The following is a 23,281-nucleotide window of genomic DNA, read 5'->3' on the forward strand; positions in this document are numbered from 1 at the left end:
AGGTTTTTATTTAACGTATTATAGTGAACTAAAAGGTAGAAAATAAATTCTTATGTTCTTTTACCTGGTATATTGAGTATGATGGTACTTTCAATGTTGAAGTGTGCTCAAATAAATACCTTTTATTAGCATGTTCAATACGGTTTTGCTCTAAACGAGTAGAACTTCCATCAGGAAGGAGCTCATTACCTTTAGAAAGAACTTTACTCCAACGATTATTCTTTAATCGAGTTGCTCGTAGATAGGAATCTTCAGTATCTTTGGATTTAGCTTATCTAATTTTTTGAGTTTTAAGACGGGTTTTATGTTGATTATCGGTTCCAAAATTCCTGGTTATGGCCTTCTTAGCCTGATCACACTTCTGCCTACGTCGAAACCTACCAGGGCGTATAGGTATCCGGGGAGTTAAGTTTGTCATAATTTGTTGACAAATATAATTGAACAATATAATACTATTATATTACAAATTACAATACCAGGGTTTTCTTTTGAAAGGCAATATTGATTCAGTTGCTTCGGTTGGATTATTATTATTTTGATCAATACTTCGATTTGCGGTTGTATTTTGAAGGTCAACCAAATGAAATTGTAGAAAAAACTGTTCGTCATGCAAAACTAGAGATGAACCTGGTTCAGAATATATCAAGTTTAGCCTGTATGTTTAGCCGTTGTCGAGAAATCGGGCGGACAAACATCCGTACAAACAGACACTGCTCTAAGTTAAATAAAAACCTTTAAAAACCTATGCTATATGAGGTTCTTTAGATAATATTCTCACTTTTAAATTTTCAATTCAATACTTACTATAACAGAGTTAATTGGATTATTTAGAACGTACAATTTCCCATGTTGCGCGTTTGTAAGACAGAGACAATACATGCGGGTGTAGCGTTCTCTTAACTTAATAGTGTAATTATTAATTCCATTTAACGTGTTTTTTTAGATAAAAATGGCATTAAATTTATCGGCTAGGACTTCGTCATTAGATGTTCAGCAAAATTTAGAAACAAATTTGGAAAGGCATTCTAGAAAAACATACGGCCCACCAGTTGGAAAGCGATTAGTTTATTTTATTGATGATTTAAATTTGCCTCAAGTAAGAATGAACCTACATTTAATTTATTTCGCTTTTTATTAATAATATACAGTGTCCAGTGAGGATATACCCATTGGCCGTAGAGAGGGACTCACCACCCGGTCAAAAACCGGTTTTTTGGAGTTTTACCTATAAAAACTAAAAAAAATATTAAAAATCACGAAAATAATTAAAATAAAAGGTTGAAAAATTAAATAATAACTGTATCCCAATGGCCTATGGTCGCCGAAGGTAATTTTATTAATAAAAAAAAAAAGTTTGAAAAGTCAACATATTCAGAAAAATAAAGTTTATAAAATTTATCTTAAATTGTTTCGAAAATAAAAAAAATGAAAAAATATATTTTTTAACTTTTTTATCAAAAATTTAAGTTAAATTAAAAAAATATATATATGTAGTCCTTGTCTCTGTGAGTCTAATAAAAAACAGATTTATGATATATTTATTATCTCAGGAGATATCGCAATGGATAAATACTCTGTATATATAGTATATACCTATACATATTTATATATTTTAAACTTGTGTTGGTAGAAGGGATAATGTTATAAAATTCAAAATATATAATTCTTATAAATTAGTACCTATGTATTAATAATTAATAATTATTATTACTGCTACACGTCTACACTAATGTATTATTATAATAAAATAACACTGATATATATTTATGAATTTTAATATTAGATGGATGAATGTGGTACACAACAACCTATCGCATTATTGAAAAGTATATTTGATAAACAAGGCATGTATGATAGACACAAATGTTTCAATTGGAAAGAGCTCGTGGATATATGTATGTATCAATTATTTAATTAACAACATTAACAATATTCAAAAGTTTTCAATTTGAATTTCAGGTTTCTTTGCCGCTATGAACCACATAGGAGGTGGTCGAAATGAATTAGATACACGTTTTTTATCACTATGTTCAGTTTTTTCATTACCTTTTCCATCAGATGATACAATTCGATATATTTTTAATTCTATTTTATCTGGACATACAAAATCCTTTACAGAGAACATAAAATCTGCTGTTCATAATATTATAAATATGACAGTACATTTATACAAAGTATGTTTTTATATTTTAATATTTTATAAAGTGTGAAATTATAAAGTGAACATTTTAAAATAATCAAATTATTTAAATATTCATATTATTGAAGAATACGTTAAGTAAATTATTCTGAAACATTTTGAAACTGTAATCCTATAAAATTATAATATGTTGTCATTTTAGTTAGTACTCAAAAAACTTCATCAAACACCAGAAAAATTCATTTACGTATTCAATTTGTGTCATATAAGTTTTATCATCAATGGTATGACACGCATATTGCCAAACACATTTACGACTACGGAATCCTTTGTACGAGTTTGGAGGAACGAGTTCACCAGAGTGATATGTGATAGATTAATTTATCAACAAGTATTATTATATTCATTATTATATTTTTATTATACTATATTCATATTTATTCGATTAAAATCTATAAACCTAAATACCACAAAAACTTTTTATTTGTTTGTTATAAATATATATTAATAAAATGTATGTACATCCAAAATCGGAAATAGAAATAAATTAATGAGTACATTTATAAAACTAAGAATTAAATTTAAAAAAGTTTGACCATTTTTCTTAGGACCAGGAAATGATTGAACGTCATCTTACTCAAGAATTAGAGTCATATTTTCCTTCACAAGTGGAATATGTTCTTAGAGATCCTCTTTTGTTCGGTGACTGTAGAAATGCTATTAGTGCAAACAATCAAATACGAATATATGAGGACTTAATAGATTACGATTCTGTATTTTATTTATTTCAAGAAGTAAGAATTAGTAATAATTTGAATTGGCTTAATTGTGAAATACTGTGATACTTTTCAGATACTATTAGAATATAAAAAATATCATGGTTTGTTGGACATGGTACTTTTCAATGATGCATTAGATCATTTAATCAGAATTCACCGTATGCTTAGAATGGATAGAGGGCATGTTTTGTTAATTGGATCGAATGGAAATGGAAAAAAATCACTCTCTAAGTTAGCTGCATTCACATCTGGTAATATTACGTCACAATTAGTGATATTTTTAATTATAATACGATATAACAAGTTATATATATAATCGTTAGCCCAGTATAGTATGTGTATAATCATTGTGAAAATTATGCATAGTCGCATAATTTTTTTTACTATTCATTACATACAATTATTATAGTTATATGTCACTAAAGTAAGTTTAAAGTACTTATTATTATATTTCTAGGCTATGAAATATTTATAAATAATTCATTTCATTCAAAACATAATTTTAAAATGAATGAACAAAAGTTTAAACATGATTTGAAAAATATATTTTTGAAAGTAGGAATAAAAAATCAGCCTACTGTTTTCATAGTGGACAAAGTTGATGTTATTGAAGAAGGTAATTTAAAACAATACAATTAAGTACAATTTAAAACATGCAACTGGCAATGTATGTGTAATAAATAGGATATAATATTATTAAGTTTATTTTTTATTTCACTTTTTTCCTATTCTTTTGAACATTAAATTATGAAATATAATTATGTAAGTTTATTCGTTTTTATATAAAAAAATAAAATGTATTTTTGTAGCTTAACATGATATTATATTATTATTGTTTATACTTTTCATATGATTTATTTAGGAATCTTAGAATTTATTAATAATATATTGACAAACGGGTTTGTGCCTTCGTTATACTTAGATCAAAAAGAGAATTTAGAAATGGTCCAGCGTTTTAAAGATATAAATATAAACACATCAAGTGAAATTACAACGTAAGTTATTTTATTATACCTACATTCAACAACATACCTATATAATATATAAGTTATTATTCTTTGTTTTATCATTCATTTAATTTAGGGATATGTTTTTAAAAAATTGTCTAAACAATCTTCATATTGTGCTATTAATGTCACCTGGGAACAACCTTAGACTTATATTTCGGAACTACCCCGGTTTCGTGAATAAAACGTATGTTGACTGGATTAATAAATGGCCTGTGGAGGCGTTAAATGCAGTGGTGGAAAAAGTTTTGATAAACGTAGGATATTTTAAACTATTTTTTCTATATGAGTACAAAAGGGATGTCGGTTCTTTAACTTAACATCTATAGGTATTTTTGTGCACTTAATATGTTCACGCTGTTATAGTGTTATAGATCGCAGAGTAACCGAGAAAATGTTTGAAGGACCACTAGCAAGTATGCAACATTAAATAAAATTAGTTTCAGAACCGACATTCTTTTACCATACTAAAATGTTTTATTATTTTATACATTAATTAAATTATAATAATTATATTAAGTTTGTGTAAAATACGATAATTTTTCATCGCAAAATTCTGTAATTCAAATAATTACGAGAAATGGAGTTACATAGTCCCATTATCATTTAAAAATGTATAAAATACAGTGAAATGTCTAGTTTATTTTTGAACAATATACAACTATGATAATATGGATATTTTAATTTATTTATTACTTTTAGGATCAAGTTATTCCAGATGTTTACGTTAATAATGTAATAAAGCAAAGTGTTTACATGCATAAGTCTGCAGAAAACTATGCAAAAACATTTTTTAAGCATACAACTCGAAAGATTTGTTTCACATTGAAACATTTAGTAGACTGTGCTCAAACTTACAAGAATTTAGTTAAAAATAAATTGAATGTGTCACTAATTAAGGTATTGTGTTAATTATTAAACTTAAGCTTATACATTTAAATTATATTTTAATAGGTGTAATGATAACATTTTACAATTTACATTATAGCAATATAAAGTATTGAGTTGAATCTAAGTTAAATTAGAAACTTAAATTGAATCAAATGATATCAATATGCCATATATAAACTAGCAAATTATTCTTAAGATGATGTCAGTGCACTATTTGTTTTCTCTCTCTGATCCACGTGCAACATAGCAAATTTACGTTTAATAGAACCATTCTTGTGTTGTTACTTTTAATATAAGTGTGATAAATTGTATATTATATAATTGTAATTTAAGTTATAAATTGTATACAAACTAAAACATTGTAAAAAAGCCAACGTTTTTTCAAGAAGTTTACGAAAACAATTAAAAATAACAGCCAATGTCATATCTTAGACTTTTTTTGTATAGAACAATAAGCTTCAGTGCTTCACTAACAATTATTTTTCTGACTCTAAGATTTATTATTATTTTCAAATTTAAGAATACTATCGCCCAAGTGCCCACTCAACAACTGCGTTTCACTGTCTTAAACCGTATTCCTTGTTGTCATCATAATCAATTGCCAATTAACAGGTAATTTAAGAACCTATACACTGTTTCAAAAGAAAAGTGAAATTGGTAAATTGGGCCCATAATAATTTATGTACATTTTGAAAGTGGTAATTGAGTCCCGGGTATAAAAAGACGGTAGGTAGGTTGGGCCCCAGTTATAAACCAACTTACCTACCTAACTTCGGGCCGTGAGCATATAGCGGTATACCACCCAGACACCAATTAAAATTCTACGCCCCGATAGATCAAGAAACAAATAATAATGACGGTGATAGTGAATGTGTGTGTGTGTGTGTGTGTGTGTGTGTGTGTGTGTGTGTGTGTACTGTGTAGCCACAGCTTTTAGTAAATTTGTTTTTTTTTGTACTTAATAGTATAAATATTTTTATTAATAACTTTTTATCGTACAAAAAATACATTCACTGGTACCCTCCCACATATTTTGATCTTGAGACAATTGCTTCAGAAAAACCTACCTTAGGAACACCACGTTATCTTCCATCATCATAACCATGTTTCTTTGACTCTATATAGTCTATTGTATTCGTCCACCTTTATTTTAATCCTATGATGTTATAACCATATACCTTTCTGAAAATAATAATATATAAGGTTCATCTGTTAAACACAAATTATTTATACTTTATACTGGTACATTATACCTACTAGGTTTAATATTTTATTTTATTAAATTGTATTTTTTTAAAGTCTCAGCAGATTCAGAGTGGTTTAGAAAAAATTGAAGAAAGTACTTTAGAGCTTGATAGAATAAATGATACATTACTTCAGCAAGATTTATCTATAATACAGAAGAACGAAATGTGTCAACACCTTATAAAACAAATTAGTGACACTCGTATACTTGTAGAAGAAATAAAATCTGTTGTGAATAATAGTACTGAAAAGTTAAATTTAAAAAGTGAACAAATTATAAACACAAAAAAACAAATGAAAGAGTTAATAGATAAAACATTACCTGTTTTAAGTACTACTAGAAATTTATTGAATGAAATTAGTTTAGACGATTTAACAGAATTAAAGTAAGCAATAATAATTATTAATTTTATATTTTTTTTATTGGATACTATAAATGTTATTTTAATAATAATCACGAAAAATATTTAAACATAGTATGAAAAAGTTTTAATAAAAATAATAATATTAATATTTATTTTAGATCTTTGGACACACCATCTGAATCAGTTATGACTTTACTTGAATGTGTAGCTATTTTAAGAGGTATTAAAGATATGAACACATGGAAAAGTTTAAGTGATATGATTGAAGAACCAAATTTTCTAAATAATTTACAAGAATTGGACGCAAATAAAATTAATCAAAGACATCAAACTCAAGTACGAACAAAATTAAAATTTTTGAAAAAAACAATTGATATTCAAGCTATTAGCAAAGTGGAATGTAGTATATTAAATTTTATTGAGTCTGTTTTAAAATACTGTCATATTTATCAAGACATTATACCATTAAAAAATAAGATAAATAAATTTGATAAAGATTATCTTAACGCTACTTTAAAACTAAAAGAACATGAAGATAGTTTAGAAAATACTCGATGCACTTTATCAGATTTAGAAAAATCCTTAGATGATTTATCTCAGGAAAATATTGATTTAAAAAAAGATAATTGTTCATTGAAAATTAAATTTGAATATGCTGACAAAATTATAGAAGGACTGAAATCTGTACACGAAAGGTAAAAAAATGATAACTTCAATTTGTTTTATTGATTAAAATATTAGGTATGTTGGCAGTTTGCTAACCATACAATTTTTTGATTTTTTTTTTGAATAATGTATTTCAATTATTTAAGAATGAAAAAAATATTATGCAAATCATTATTTTAGTTTACCCTTCAGAAGTTTGCAATTTTACGTTTTAGCGCCCAGATGAATTTTTTTTTTCGGAAAATGTCTATGTATTACTACGAGTTACAACAATAGTGCAAAAATTAATTGGTAAAAATCATTAATTTTTAAGTTATAGCCTTTCGAAGTTCACATACATTTCAATTAACTATAACTTTACAACCACAAGTCCAACCGCTAAATTCTGACTTCACTATCGTATTCAGCATACTAAACTACATAGGAACGTTAAAACAAAAAAAAAAAATCAGAAAAATCAGAAAAGTTTCAGAAGCTTGGTAAAATAATGTTGTACAATTTCATAAAACACCAATATTATCCATAGACTTCATGATGCAATAACTTAAAAATTAATGATTTCCGCAAATGTATTTTTGTACCATCGGCCTTAACTCGTTAAATTCATAGGTTTCTGAAAGAAAAAATTAAAAATCAATTATTAGTGAAGTAAACGATAGTGTTGAGGGCATGCGTATAAACGTAACACCGCAATTTTTGGAATAATATAACTTCCAAAATAATGATTTGCATAAATTTAATTTGTTAAAATACATGTTTCAAAAAAAAAAAAAAATCGAGTGGTAGCTAAACTGCAACTGTTCCAAATATTAATACACCTAACTAAAATCTATTCTAATCTCATATTAATATTTTTAGATGGATTATAGATTTAGAAAATCAAACCATAATAAAAAATCAAATAATCGGTAATTGTTTACTAAATGCTTCATTTTTAGCCTACGCTGGCCCATTTTCATTAGAATATCGTGAACAAATAATTTTTAATGATTGGTACAATCATATTATTGATCTGGAATTACCAATTGACTTGAACATTGAACTAGAAAAACAACTAATTGATGAAAAAGTGATATATGAGTAAATAAATCAATAAATATTTATCACTGATCTATCATTACTTTATTTGTAATTAATATTTTTTTAACAAATTAAAATTCTATAATATTTAAACACTTTTAATTCACTTATTACAAAGTAGATGTACCTTCATTTAATTATAATAATATTAGTTTTAGTATAATTTAAAATTTTAAAATTTCTCTTTTATTGTTGTTCTCTATAGTTTGATTTCAAATGGTTTGCCTTGTGATAAATACACAATTCAAAATGGAATATTGATGACTCAATCTAATCGATTTCCTCTTTGTATTGACCCACATAACCAAGGATTTAATTGGATTAAACACCATGAAAAAAATAACTCATTAAAAATTCTTTCCTTTGCTGATAATGATTATATTGTACATTTTAAAAATGCTTTGCAATATGGGCATTCTGTAATTTTTATTGATTTTGAAAACATGGATTTAGATATAAAGGATTTATTAAATAAAAATATACAATGTAAGTAAATTGAGTAAGCATAGGTTCTTTAAAATCAAAGTTCTTATTACATAATACATTATTATTGTGAAATATTAATTTTCTTAAAATATATTATGTGTTGATGTTTATTTATTTAGCGGAGTCATTTGATTCTGAATATATTGAAATGGATGATAAAAAATGTATGTATAATCAAAACTTTAGATTATACTTGATGACTAAACAAACTAACCCAAAGATAACTACATCAATCTACTCCAATATGACTGTCATAAATTGTTCAATCACACAAGAAGTAAGCCAACATAATATAGTACAAATAAATAATAGGTATAGAACATTTTTAGGTATTACCATTGATTATACATAGTATACATAGTATACATAGTTATACTATTTATAATCAATGGTATTACCTAACCCACATAAGTCCACACCCATGTGTTTGATAATGTAAGTTGTTTTAATTGTGTTATAATATAATATTATGTCTTGTCCATCTTAAATTAAACTATTTAAATATATTTCTATGTATATATTTTATAATGAGGTAGGTACTTACCTACTATTTTGTTAATTTATTTATCTATTTAGTTATTTTATGTTTAGGGATTGGAAGGTCAGCTACTTAATTTGGTGATCAAACAAGAAATAAAAGAAATAGAAGATAAGAAAGAATTAATAGTAAAAAATATGTATCAACATAAGGAAGAACTTGAAGCATTTAAAAATTTGTTTATAAAAGAAATCATAAATTGCACTGAACCTTTGATTGATAATCCACATCTTTCAAATAAACTCGAAGATATAAAATTAAAAATTAATTTATGTTCTACAGAATTAAAATTGTCTATTGAATCAATGACTTTAATTGATCAGTCTAGATATATTTACAAATCTGTATCACAAAAAGGCACATTGTTTTATATGTCTCTTTATGGATTAAAAGATATTGACCCATTATATCAATTTTCAATTGAGTCATTTATGAAATTGTTTTTAAATTCAATTGATTTAGCAAAAAAAGATGAAAATGTATTGAACAGGATATCAAATATTATCAACCAACTAACAAATGATGTTTTTGAATTTAGTAGTATCAGTATTTATGAAAAACACAATCTATTATTTTTATTTCAAATAGCGTGTACTTTAGATAAAGATGCAGGACATTTGTTGAATTCCGAATTAATATTCTTCATCAAAGGTAATATTATAGGCTCTGAAAATGTTACCATAAAAAATCCAACAACATGGTTATCAAATGAGTGTTGGCAAAATGTTGTTAATTTAAGCACAAGCTTTGAAAATTTCTCGAATTTGATTGAACATATTATTAATAACATTATCAATTGGAAAGAGGTAAACTATATTTTTTAACTATGGACATTTTTTTTTATTTTGTATTTTGCTGTAGTGGTACAATGTTAGTCACGACAATTAGGTGAAGTGATAATTAATTACGAAAATATAAACAATTAAAATATAATGAAGCATGTTGAAGAAAGATAAATTAAAGAGAATAGTTAATGTTTATTTCAGGCAGGAGAAAAATAGTTGAATATTTAAAGGTGTGTTTTAAGAGTTAAAATGGGACATCACGTAGGCGTGTTGTGTTTACATTTTGGGCAGTTAAAATTTATATGGGGTCATGGGGATATCGTTGTTTATTGGTTTTTTGTGGAGGTTGCAGAGGGGGATGTCAGTATGTCACTCAATGAAACTTTATAGTAATATAGCGAATTCAGTAACAACTATTCCTGTATGGCTAATACAGCGACACCCATACGAAGTAAAAATCTTATATAAAAGCCTGTCCATATGACGGTAAATGGGGGGGGGGTCTGATCTTGATTTCGAAAGTAGAAGGTTGATATTTAGGTATTAGGTACTTGTAAAATATAAAATGATTACACTTGGCCATTAATTTAATATTCATAAGATAATTGTACTTATATTTTTGTTTTTAGTGGTTTTATTCAGAATATCCAGAGTCTGAAAATACTATACCTATCAAAATGAACAAATATTTTGATGTGTTAATGCTAATAAGATGTTTTAGAACTGATCGAGTGTATCAATCTGTTGAAAATTACGTTTATAAAATAATTGAAGTGAATAACGAGAGTTGTATCAGTAAAAAAAATACAAAGTAAATACATATAGTATACAACTAATAATCAGTTAATAATTTTTTTAACTAAGTTTATCAAAGAAAAAATATTTTTTTTTTTTAATTTAAAAGAAGTAAGTATTTTTTACAATAGGTATATGCGTATACTATACGTCATATTACATAATATAGTGTGTGATGTATAGAATACAGCTATAAAAATCGAATATTACAAATAATTATAAAATTAAGTGAGAATTATCAATAATTACATTGTGAAATATTTTCAATAGTTTCACGATTAAATGATTTGTATAATTTATGTTTATCATAATATATACCAATACTGCCCATTGCCCAAGGCCCAGCCATTTTTCTTCGGCGGACCACAAGGCACAAGCCCATAAATCACAATAGTAAAATGTTGCATTCGTGCGGGCCATCAATAATAGAAAAAAATTATTATTATTATTATAAAAAAGGTGGGCAAACGGATACCTGCTACTCTGCTGTTCGTTAGATGTCGTATAGGTCAATGTAATGGATGTATTAAATTTGAATTCAATGAAATTTCAAATATTTTAAAACACCTTTTTATGATTTTTAAGTTGTATACTAATTTGTATTATAATGTTTAGTCTTGAAGTTATACATAAACAATTTTCAAATTTAACTCCATGTGTTTTGATATTGAATAACGGATCAGATCCGGCTAAAGATCTGACTAATCTTGCAGAAAAAAATGATATAACTGGTCCTACGTTTAAAGTTCTTTCATTAGGAACTTTCAGTGACGATGTAAATTTTAAATATAAATAAATAAGTATTTGTCATAATATAAAAATATTACAAATATTATAAATTTCATAAATAACGTGTTTAATAGGTTATTTATTTAGCTTTAAAATCAGCAATGTACCGCGGAAATTGGTTGATTGTTCAAAACTGTAATTTTTCTGTTCGTTTTCTGTACGGTATTGAATATATATTAGAGCAAGCAAATGAAAGTTGGCATCCAAACTTTAGATTATGGCTTATATTTAATGGAGATTCGTCACTGAGTGATTCATTTCCAATATCTCTTTTGCTCAGGTCATTAAAAGGTAACGTTTTCTTTACACGTACTAAACTTCCAAAACACTGTACCTAATACGTTTTACTCTTTGAAATAGTTATCATTGAGCCTTCAAATCATATGAAGATGTGTATGCAGAATGCTTTAGATAAATACAATGTTGACGACCAAGATGATAAAAATCCTCATCCTGCTTTCAAATCTTTGCTATATGCTTTACTATTTTTCCATGGAATATTATTAGTAAACTCTTAGACTAAATATTCTTAACTATAATCAATAACATAACATAAATTTAAGACCTAATTATATTTTAGGAACGTAAAAAGTATAGTAAATTTGGATGGAGTTTACCATATAATTTTGAATATTCTGAATATGATATGTGTCAACAAATAATTGCTATATTTTTGAGAAAAAGTAAACCAGATGAAATACCTTGGACTGCATTAAAGTATCTAATCGGTGAAATCATATATGGGGGAAAAGTGATCGATAGCTATGATCGCAGAATTCTCTTGGCATACGTGGATGAATATTTTGGTGATTTTATATATAGTTCTTATCAGCCGTTCAGCTTTTACAATTGCAAAGATTGTTATAAGGCGGTAAAATACATAGAGGTGGAAAGAAAATTATTTGAAAATAATGAACACAATTTGATAGGTAAGTATATTCATAAAATTCATCCCTATATATAATATAGGGATAAATATATTATATATATATACAACAAAGTCTTATTTCTGTACTGGTGTAATCTTCGAAATGTTTAACTCGATTTTGACAAACGTAACACATCAATAAAATGGTTTCAATCCCCAAATTAACATACCTACGCTTTATACAAAAATTACAAAAAAGTTTTTACAAAATGAATGATGAAATAAGAATACCCATCTATCTCACTTGTCTTGTTTTTACAAAGATTTTTTTTTATGTGTTTGAAACCACTCACTTAACTGTACCTATTCAAGTTGTTTAAAATTTAAATATTGTTTACATTTTTTAATTTTTCCCGTTCCGGGTGTATAATACAGCTAGTAATATTATTTACTAGCCAAATTAACTTGCCCGGAAAAAAAATTGTGATCGTTCAATTCATTTGGATGTAACACGCTGCGGAAGCAATGTATTTTTAAGAGTAAATTATATTATATTTTAATATAATATAACCATCCCGGCCATTTAGTCATTTGGACAAATCAAAATACATATTATAATAACATGGATAACTATTAAAATTATTATAAACTTATAAATAATTTATTTAATAAAATATAATTAATTTGTTTATCATAACAGAAGCAGTTAATGAATTACCAATGGCTATTAACCCAAAAGTTTGCGGATTAAATCCAAATGTTTTGTTTGGATACCACAATAATTTGGTTGAAATTTTGTGGGCAGATATGATAAAGTTGTATCCAAGTGTTGATACAATTGATGATAAAAATACTGATTGGGATAAAGTTGTACAAAATACTATTGAAGACATTTTAAAATCTTTGCCTGAACTTTATAATTTAAATAAGGTGAAAATGTTTTACGGAGATAAATGTTTTTCTCCAAATATTATAGTTTTACTTCACGAACTCGAAAAAATTAATGCGCTATTATCCGTAATAAGAAACACCTTATCACAACTCTCAAAGGTAAAATCTAATATGTATTTGTATTTATTTATTTATTTATTTATTTATTTATTTATTTATTTATTTATTTATGTGTTATAGAGAGATATTATAATTTATTTTTTATATAGGTATTTCTGGGAAAAGTGGAAATGAATACGATGTTAGAAGAAGTTTCAATGTGTTTATACGCCGGTCGTGTCCCAGGTTGCTGGAGTAGATTATCACCACAAACAGTAAAATCATTGCCGTGTTATATTGAGCACCTTACAAAACGTACACTTCAATATTCGAATTGGGTAAAATATAAACGTTCCATGCTATTTTTAATGCGTAAATCACAATAAATAAAATATACTTAAGTACCTATTATTTTTAAATTAATACACATTTTTTATATATGGTTTACCAGAGCCAAATCAGAGAACCTTTAGTCATGTGGCTATCAGGGTTACACTCGCCGAAATCGTATTTAACATCTTTAATACAATTGGCATGTAGAAAATATGGTTGGTCAATTGAACACACTATGTTTTATACATCTGTTACTCAATGGACTTGTGAAAGTGAAGTTCAACGAGAACCAGACGCCGTAAGTATAAAACGTTAAATTGTACTTACATAAAGAACAAGTATAGGTACTTATACAATATAGTATGTAACAGTTTGACAAAGATAATATGAAATATTGAAATACTATATTTCAATTTTTAAAATCCAAGGAAGCCAGGAAACAGAGATATGAGGGTGAGAAATAGCGGGTTGATTGGTTCATATTAAGATACACAGCATGCTGTTTGAACATTGCAGACCGTGCAGTCAGATGTGTATTTTTTTATGCATTTATTATACATTTTGTTGAGTTGTGAATATTAAAATACGTGATTCAGCTATGTTTGCGATCGATTTCCATGCGGTAAATTGTAATTGCGATCAATTTATTGTTTGCGGTCAATTTTTAAACGCACGGTCAACGCACGTCTTACTATACATTGATAGCCTAGCCTAACCTAACCTAACCTAACCTACCCTACCTACACCAAATTTGACAATGTTGGAGTCTATTAAGTATGGCGGAAATAGTGTCATATTAATAGGTATTCCTTTGTCAATCGTCAAATATATGAAATTGTGTTTCCAAAAATATAGATCATATATATCATATCAATCGGATTTGATACTTTTAATTAATTTAGTAAAGTATTTATAACAATTAAACTAAAGCTAGGTTTCGTAAAACTCTATTGATCTAATAACACCCATTTTATGTTTTTATATATTTTATATAATTTTTGAAAACCCTACACCTAATCAAGTTAAATTTTAAGTTCATTCGATTAATTTGTAAACGTCATCAATTTTGACTCAAAATACACCACAGTCAATTTCAACCTGCTTATTATGTACCTAATATGTTATATGATTTATGAGTAGGTACCTGGTCTATAGTACTATAGTAGATAGTATTGTAAAGGTAAATCTAGTCCGATTTTAGTACCTAGTTGAGTATTTGTAACTATTTTATAATATAATATGTGATTTTTTATTTTAAGGGATGTTACATTACCGGATTATATTTAGAGGGTGCACGTTGGGATATGAATAAACAATGCTTGACAGAATGTACGTTTCATAATACATTTGAAAATTTGCCAATTTTGGCTATTATTCCTATTGAAACTCGCCTGCTAAAATTACCTAAGAGTTCAATTACACTACCAGTATACGTGACTTTGAAACGAGGACATTTGATGAACGATAATTGTGTATTCCAAGCCAATTTAAATACATTGGTGCATAAGAGCTTTTGGATTTTACGAGGAGTTTGTGTTGTTATGAATACTGATTAATTATTTACTATTATCAATAACGTAAATTGTTTATTTTTTTTTTTTATTTGCACATTAAAAAACAAATTCATAAAATATTATAATAATCTGTGTAACTAAATTAAAATAACAAATTTTATATTTTTTTTTGCTTGGTAACTTATTTTATATAACACTTAAACAATAACATTGAATCAGTTAAAAAAAATTATTCATAAAATATTATAGTTCTGAAACTATAGCACCATTCATGAATAGACTGTGCACGACGCCAATTTTTTTATCACAACTATGTTCAGTTCGTATTGTTACTAACATTTCACCGACAGCAAAATGTGTTTCTGTCCCGTTTTCAATGAATTCAGACTAAAAAAATTAGTTTTAAATATTTAATAAAAGATTATTATTGACTTATAAGCTATAATATAAATTAAAAATATAGATTTTACCATTGCATCTGTAACTTGAGTTCCGTTTACAAAAATATCCATAGTGGCTTTATCTGAAAACCACCAGCACATAATATATGAGTAAAAATCAATATTATTTATTATTGTATAATGTAGATGATGGATTGTATTTAAAGTTAAACAGTTAATTAAAATATTATGTTGTTTAACACAAAATAAAGAAAATATTAGAACTATACATTTTGTATTCAACCAAATAATTATTTTATTTTGATATAAGTTTACTTTTTAAATTAATACAATATATTTTGTACTTTTGTAGGCTGTGAGTGTTATTGATTTTACAACAGTAAATGTATATCATATTTTCATGTATTTGTTTTTTTTTTTCGGGAAATAGTTTCCCATTCATATATTACCGAGAATAATTCGATTTTCAACTCCATTGTCCGTAATAATTAACCAGGTAGATCGATTTTTTGAGATGTATTCGCAAAAATCTTCCAAGCTCTTTCCGTCAACCAACAAATCGTATGTGTACATAAACAACCCATCTGGTTCTACTTTGATAGTGCATTGTATCTTGTCTATATCAAAAACTTCATCTCCGACTAATCGAAACATCCAGTCTTTTCGTCTCACTATCTGTTATTATCAAAAACGTAAATTGTATATTATATATTAGACATATTTAGCTGTTGTTTATTATTATTTATATAATTATTTGTTTTTTATAATATTATGTATAATTTACTAGCTATCCCACCCCGCGTTGTTCATGTTAAAGATTTGTGTTTTTATTTTGCAAATATATTTCTACGAATTATAATAGTAATATAATAAGTAAGTATGTAACCAATGGCAAACATTTAAATAAACCAAAAAAATATTCATTTTTTGTGAGCTACCCTTTAGCTACCTATGGGGTTGAAAAATAAGCTATAAACATCCTCCAAGTCCAAAATTGTATTTAAAACGGTCCGGTAGTTTTTAAGTCTATATTAAATTCGGATAAATCAATAACCAACATCCATTTTACCTGCATAACCTGACTTTTCCAGTGAACAAATATTAAATAAAGCGCTAAATAGGCGTGTCTAGGTTTTCGTGTACCTCAGTTCACGGACAAATCAGCGTCGGTGTACTAATTCGACCGAGATGAATGCATGCTTTTACCTAATCTGCCTGAGTAACCAATGGCACTTATTTATATACGAAAAGAATACAAATTTCCATAAATTATTTCTACTATTATTATTATAATCTGTAAAATGTAACCAATGGCAACCATTTGTACACAAACAATTTTTCGATTTTCTTCATGAATCTCAAAACTTTTGTGTGAAGAGACCTCTTCCGGCCAACTTTTCAAATTCTTCTTACCATAAAAACCTTATTTGAACAATTACGAACATTAAAAATCAAAATGAGTCAAATCAATAAAAACGGTCCAATGACAACCAAAACAAATGCATTTATACATATATCATAGAGAGATAAAATTGTTTGTATGTCAGGGGTATCTGGACCACAGAACAGATTTCAAAAATTCTTTCACAAACAGAAAGCTACGTCTATATAGGCTATATTTTATTTTGTTAAAAATAAGTTGTCATTACAAAACACAAAATTAGTAAATCAAATAGGGGAAAAAATAACCACTGGGCTGATTTATCGGCGTATACTGATTACAAAAACATCAGTCGTTAATAGATCTAAAAAAAAGTCAGGGGCACGATATACCTAGTTTTGATATTACAGCCTTAATAATGTCTGTATTGGTATTTGGTATCTGCCTGTCAGTCTGTTCGTGACTTATGGACCCTCAATTGCGGAAACGATCTTGTTGATATATACTTAGTAATCATTATACAAATGCGAGTGGCGTGTAGCATATTAAGCTATTTTCATCCCGAAATGAAATCCCTAAATGTTGGCTCACACTGCACACTGTTTCAACTCACGAAAATCGAATATTTGTTTGTTTATTTATATATATTAGTTAGGGTTGCCATTGGTTACGGAAAATAAAATAATCAATTAGTATAGAAAATAATAAAATAAACACTAAGTGTAAATTTCAAGTATCTACAATTATTCGTTTTTAAATTACAACAAATTAAAAAATCGTTCTTGAAAAAATCGAGTAAAAATCCAATGTCGGAAAAGATACTGAAGTTGAAAATCAAAACATTATTTCTACTACTTATCGTGTAAACAGACACACATAAAAAAAAATAAATTCCTAACAAAATGTAGCATGCTACTAGATAATAGAAGGGTTGTGTGACATGGAACAATCAATATAAGTAGCTTCTTTTTTGTTGTTGTTATATTTGTGTATCAGTTAAAATGGAAGTTGGTAACTGCCAGTAATTATTGTTTTTTTTAACATATATATGTTTTTGGGCTGGATCACAATAAAAGATTTCACACCGATTTTGCTTACGGTTTTCGGGGTCATGGTTACTAAATAAAAAAAACATATTTATGGTATAGATTTTCTTTGTACCTATACAGTATGTCCCATAAGTCCCGTATCATCCTTAGTATCTCCGTGGAAAATCAATATATTTTAATGCAGTTTTTTTACAGTAATAAGTATGGAAATTCTGATTGAATAACATAATATTCGATTTTTTTTTTTAAAATTCAAAAAATTACTAACAATTTTTTTTAGGCATATAAGTTTTTTTAAATTTCTAAGATAATCATTTTGTTGATTGTATTTTTCAAAACAGTTCAAAAAAAAAATAAATATTAAAATTTAATGAAAATCACCCAAATTAGAGCTAATTATTATTTTGAATTTCTAAGAATAATGTTACCTATGCATACGGCATTAGCAAAATACGATGATTTATTCGCTTAAGTATGCGTATTAAATTAATTTAATACCTTTAAATTCCAAGTGGAAGCGATGTCTGTATACCTATTAATTTTCCAATGATGTGTGTGTGTGGTTTTTTTTTTCTATCTGTCATCACCTTTTGAAGCAGTAAAATTATTTCGATTCTCTACTTCAGCATTTCACTTCTATTTCATGGTAAAAATATTTTGGCTCTTTCAGAGGTCATAATATAGATTATAGAGCAATGGGATATTTAAAATTTTTTTTCAATTATTGGCGATAAATTAATTTTTGCTCGATCAAAAAAGCACTTGAAAATTTAATACAACATTCCTCATAATAGGTTGTTTTTAGTGTACCTAATTATAAATAAAAGTTCAGAGTAAATCCACAATATTATTATGCTCATCTGAAATTTGTACAAAGTTCATCAAAATCCTGACAATTGGCAAATTATTTTCACTAAAATATTCATAAAAATATTTATTTTCATAGCTAACATTAAAAATGTAATAGAATATTACTCATACGTTTTTCTACTTTAAAAAAAAGTTTAGCGGAAAGTAACATTGATTGTTTATGAGCATTTGAATTTAATATTTTTATGACATTGAAAATTCACATGTAAACAAACGATTTTTCGTCGAATGATTTTCTTATTTTGTAGTTATTCAAAAACGAATAACAGTATAGATACTTCAAATGTTTATATTAGCATTTTCTATACATGATAAAATGTTCATTATATTTTAACTCTTTTTAAACTATAAATTAGCCATAAAACATTTTCGGTTTTTTCGAAAATTTAATATGAGGTTCCTCATAAGTTGTTATATTAGTAGTTAAAAAATATTAAAGATACATAAGCAATATTTTTTTTAAAGTATTTAAAGTTAACATTTTATCAAAATCAAATTATTTGAAGATAAAAATGTATAAAATGTCCAATTTTTATAGCTAAGGATTGAATTTTTAAAACAAGATTTCTCAAAAGTAGTTCATACTGTATACAAAAAATCTAAATAATATATAAACCGTTTTTATAGATATTTTAAGTTCAAATTTTAACGAAGAAAAACAATTTTAGTTATTTTGTTATAGTTTAAAAATATTCGAGGATACTTGAAACTTTTAAAGTATATTGCTATATTTTATATCACGCAATGACATTTTTATGATAGTAAAAATAAATTTCTTTAATAGGAATAATATCATAATATTTACTTTTTAATATACCTAAGTTTAGGCTGACAGATTATCTTCGCCCAGATCGTTTATAAACCGTATACAATGATTTTATATCATTGAATTCAATTTTAACACATTCGTTACACTATTACGGTGACCCACCCCACACAGCATAAAAATATTTTCAGGAAATTAATATAGTTGTCAAAATATTTAAAAAGTTGCGTTAATTATTGCTCTATTTATTAAGAAATATCTTAGTTATAACTTAAATTCTTCGCCCAAGAAGCTAATCTTTAAAAATATTTTATAAAAAACATTTACAAAACATTTTAATCATTTATTTTCAAAAAACATTTTCATGGAAACTTTATTAAAATATTTAGTCAACATTTTTATGCAATCAAATTATAGTACAATATTTTGTCATCATGTGGAAGAACATATTTATACAATATTATTAGTAAAATATTCAATATTCAAAAATTATTATCATTTCCCAAATGCTGTGTGGGACACGACCCCTGATGTACAGCAGGGTGGTACCTACTTTCTCACCTTTTCAAGGTTATTTAGGAATTGGTTACTTACAGGACACCTACGTTCTATAATAGAAAGTAGGATTACAGTCTATATTATAATTTAGGTGCCACTACGAAAGTTACATCAACCCCATAACTACACACGTAACAACGTATATACTTTATTTGATAAATTATTGTAATATAATTTATAATAGGTACAAATCGAGGTGCAAAGTGTATCGTTATCTTTAATCAAATTGTGAGATATTGTCGCTAAAATTATAGTCGTAAGTCGTAGCAAAATATACTTAATTAAAATTGTCTTACTTTTCCATCCAATCTAATAACTCTTTTACCAGTTGCTGTCCCGTGTTCAAACTCTATTTCATGAATACCGTCTGCTAACGGTAGTTTCCACACTGCCACCGTGTCTTCGTTGTACTTTGTTTTCTCTGTCATTAGTTAATAATCAAACAAACTCTCAATCGTTAAGTGTTCAGCGTTTCAGTTAACATACCAACGTAAATTAAACGATAACAGTACAACTACAGCTAGTCGACGTTCTATGAATATTATAAACGCATGCATTGAACACTTATACTATTTTATATTTGTGACAGTGTTTATAAAATGTTGTTATGGAAACAACCAATTTTTTTTTTCTCAGGTCAATATACATAATAGCTACATGGTATATATATAGGAATTAAAATGTTTTTTTCATAACATCGGGTCCCCCGCTGTACTACACAATCGTATGCAATAAAATCAATATACCTATTATGAGTATTATGGTAATATTTAATAATTAATAATTAACCTAATGTATTCATTAATAAATTATATAATACTATTTAAAGCATAGTCTTAACGTCTTATACAGTGTTACTATAATATTATATACGTCCTATACTTTTTTCGTATAAATTATTTTAAATTATAAGATTCAGAGTAGCTGTAGCCTGTAACAAAATAAAGGTACCTACATTTTTATAATGAATAGTTTTTAAAAACTATAGGGTTTAAATTATATAGAGTAAATTAAAACAATTCACCTATCTAGAAACTTAAAATTCACATCTTAAATGTGGAGTATAATTATTAATAAATAACTATTATAATAATATGTAATATTATATTACATTGTAAGATGTTAAGATTAAAGAAAGTCAACGCACCTGATATTGCTGAGATTTCAAACTGAACCGTAGGCTCTTACCACGAATTTGTCCAATAAAATAGGTTGATTTCCCTTTTTTTTTAATTCATTAATTAGGAAAATCTATACATGTGTAGATTTATATGTTTATTAGCATAATTCATAAGGCATTTTTTGGATAAAATGGTTTTTTGGAGCGGGGAGACGATAGGACGGGAGTGAAAGAGGGAGAGTCGTCCAGATGAGTAGATGACGGCACTTAATTTATACTGTACTAAGTACATTTTACTTTATGATTTAATAAGTATCCAAATTTCAGTGATTTATAAATTATAACCTTTAAAATCTTAATATATTAAACTGTGTAGGTAATAGGTATTAGCATTGATTATACATAGTGTATAAAGTGTATATACATATTGTATAATCAATGGTATTATAGGTGTACTTATTATTTAAATGTATCTTGAGGCCTATTTTTTTTCAATGTTTTCTTATCTCTAACTTCATTTAGACTTTCTAAAATATTTTTTTGTATAATAATATAAAATTCATATTATATTACATTTGTCAATTAGGTCAGGCGCGGACTGGTAAAATAGGGCACGGGATGCTACACAATTTAAAGGGCAAATAACATAAATTGTTGGGGCGAATTTAATACATGTAGATTATTTATAAAATATTAATATATTTTATTTTGTTTTGAAAAAATATTGAATATACGTTAAACACGTAAATAAGTACCAAGTTACAAAAAACTTTCAATCAAAGTTGTACAATATTATAGATTACTAGTAATCGTAAGTTGGTAACAATCTGTTGTTCATTAGGTGTCTAGAGTCTTTAAATATATAATAAATAATATAAGGCAAATATATTTTAGGGCAAGGGATGCTGTAGCATCCCAGCATCCCAGCCAGTCCGTGCCTGGACCAGTTTGTATAGTTAAATTTGGCATGCGAACTATAATTGAAATAGAAAACCAGAATAGGTGCATTGCAGATGACAAAGATTTCTGTAAAAGAACATACGATTTATCAATATACCGTATAGGTACTGATAATACTGATAGTACTAGATAATACTATAATATATAAGTTCTATGGATTTATCATAATAAACAATATATTTTATAATATCTATGGCAATCGTCAATTGTCGAAATTCGTCGGCGATGGTTAACAATTCTAATAATTCCAGCAAATACTATTGTATTATAAATATAATATATTGTATATTTTGATTTCAGTGAACAAAAAAACAATAAGCCACTAATATAAACAGACAGTTCGTTAAACCGTACATATTATAATGTAAGTTTTAATAAAACTCGCAAATTTCATTATGATCAGGTTATTTTCATAAAGTATTTCGATACTTTCAAGTTTCAGTTCATCGGAGTGAGATGATTAGATGGAGATGGATGAAGATGGCTGTTTCTTCGGCGATGGCGGCACTCTAGCTACGTTTCACCGGAAGAGTAGATGTTTACGAGTAAGTTTGTTTTCATATTATTACCTACTATTTTACATTTACTTTTTAGACTTAAATTAGGCGTAAAATATGAATTATTCTTGTTTTTTTAAATAATTTTTTCGAAAAATATATGTAACATGTATAGCTCATACAATTATGAATTTATAGTTAATAGAAATGCGGATGTTTATACTTCATAGATATTTTTTTATTGAAATCGTGTAAATAATTTGATTAAACAATCAGGTACCTACTCATCACTAGTATCAATTTTATTATATTACGTGTAAAATCACCGACACAAGGTGCAGACTGAATTTAAAAAATTAAAAACATAAAACAATGTTGTAGTAGAAGCTGGAAACTGTAGTTTTTATA

General features: G+C 26.7%; 2 protein-coding genes across 2 annotated transcripts in view; one reads left to right on the forward strand and one right to left on the reverse strand.

Moving 5' to 3' along the window:
• Window positions 1-15,484, forward strand: part of LOC132941715 (dynein axonemal heavy chain 10-like) — a 42,350-nt gene extending 26,866 nt beyond the window's left edge. The window contains exons 42-66 of the mRNA XM_061009865.1: window positions 944-1,096; window positions 1,784-1,895; window positions 1,960-2,174; window positions 2,343-2,531; window positions 2,749-2,934; window positions 2,993-3,170; window positions 3,377-3,535; window positions 3,782-3,914; window positions 4,003-4,183; window positions 4,629-4,826; window positions 6,117-6,448; window positions 6,586-7,122; window positions 7,952-8,173; window positions 8,379-8,659; window positions 8,779-8,936; window positions 9,251-10,003; window positions 10,612-10,793; window positions 11,393-11,552; window positions 11,641-11,857; window positions 11,927-12,072; window positions 12,147-12,495; window positions 13,135-13,484; window positions 13,595-13,762; window positions 13,876-14,055; window positions 15,017-15,484. Of these exons, the coding sequence (XP_060865848.1) occupies window positions 944-1,096; window positions 1,784-1,895; window positions 1,960-2,174; window positions 2,343-2,531; window positions 2,749-2,934; window positions 2,993-3,170; window positions 3,377-3,535; window positions 3,782-3,914; window positions 4,003-4,183; window positions 4,629-4,826; window positions 6,117-6,448; window positions 6,586-7,122; window positions 7,952-8,173; window positions 8,379-8,659; window positions 8,779-8,936; window positions 9,251-10,003; window positions 10,612-10,793; window positions 11,393-11,552; window positions 11,641-11,857; window positions 11,927-12,072; window positions 12,147-12,495; window positions 13,135-13,484; window positions 13,595-13,762; window positions 13,876-14,055; window positions 15,017-15,313 (6,036 nt within the window). The 3' untranslated portion in view covers window positions 15,314-15,484. The remainder of the gene's footprint in view (window positions 1-943; window positions 1,097-1,783; window positions 1,896-1,959; window positions 2,175-2,342; window positions 2,532-2,748; window positions 2,935-2,992; window positions 3,171-3,376; window positions 3,536-3,781; window positions 3,915-4,002; window positions 4,184-4,628; window positions 4,827-6,116; window positions 6,449-6,585; window positions 7,123-7,951; window positions 8,174-8,378; window positions 8,660-8,778; window positions 8,937-9,250; window positions 10,004-10,611; window positions 10,794-11,392; window positions 11,553-11,640; window positions 11,858-11,926; window positions 12,073-12,146; window positions 12,496-13,134; window positions 13,485-13,594; window positions 13,763-13,875; window positions 14,056-15,016) is intronic.
• Window positions 15,361-20,826, reverse strand: LOC132941716 (fas apoptotic inhibitory molecule 1). The gene is made up of 4 exons (XM_061009866.1): window positions 20,593-20,826; window positions 16,122-16,347; window positions 15,742-15,794; window positions 15,361-15,658 (listed from the first exon to the last, which is right to left on the reverse strand). The coding sequence occupies exons 1-4, from the start codon at window positions 20,722-20,724 to the stop codon at window positions 15,515-15,517; spliced, it is 555 nt and encodes a 184-aa protein (XP_060865849.1). The 5' UTR covers window positions 20,725-20,826; the 3' UTR covers window positions 15,361-15,514.
• Between the last annotated feature and the right edge of the window lie 2,455 nt (window positions 20,827-23,281).

The sequence above is a fragment of the Metopolophium dirhodum genome, chromosome 3 (genome assembly GCF_019925205.1).
Source record: "Metopolophium dirhodum isolate CAU chromosome 3, ASM1992520v1, whole genome shotgun sequence".
Taxonomy (NCBI): Eukaryota; Metazoa; Arthropoda; class Insecta; order Hemiptera; family Aphididae; genus Metopolophium; species Metopolophium dirhodum.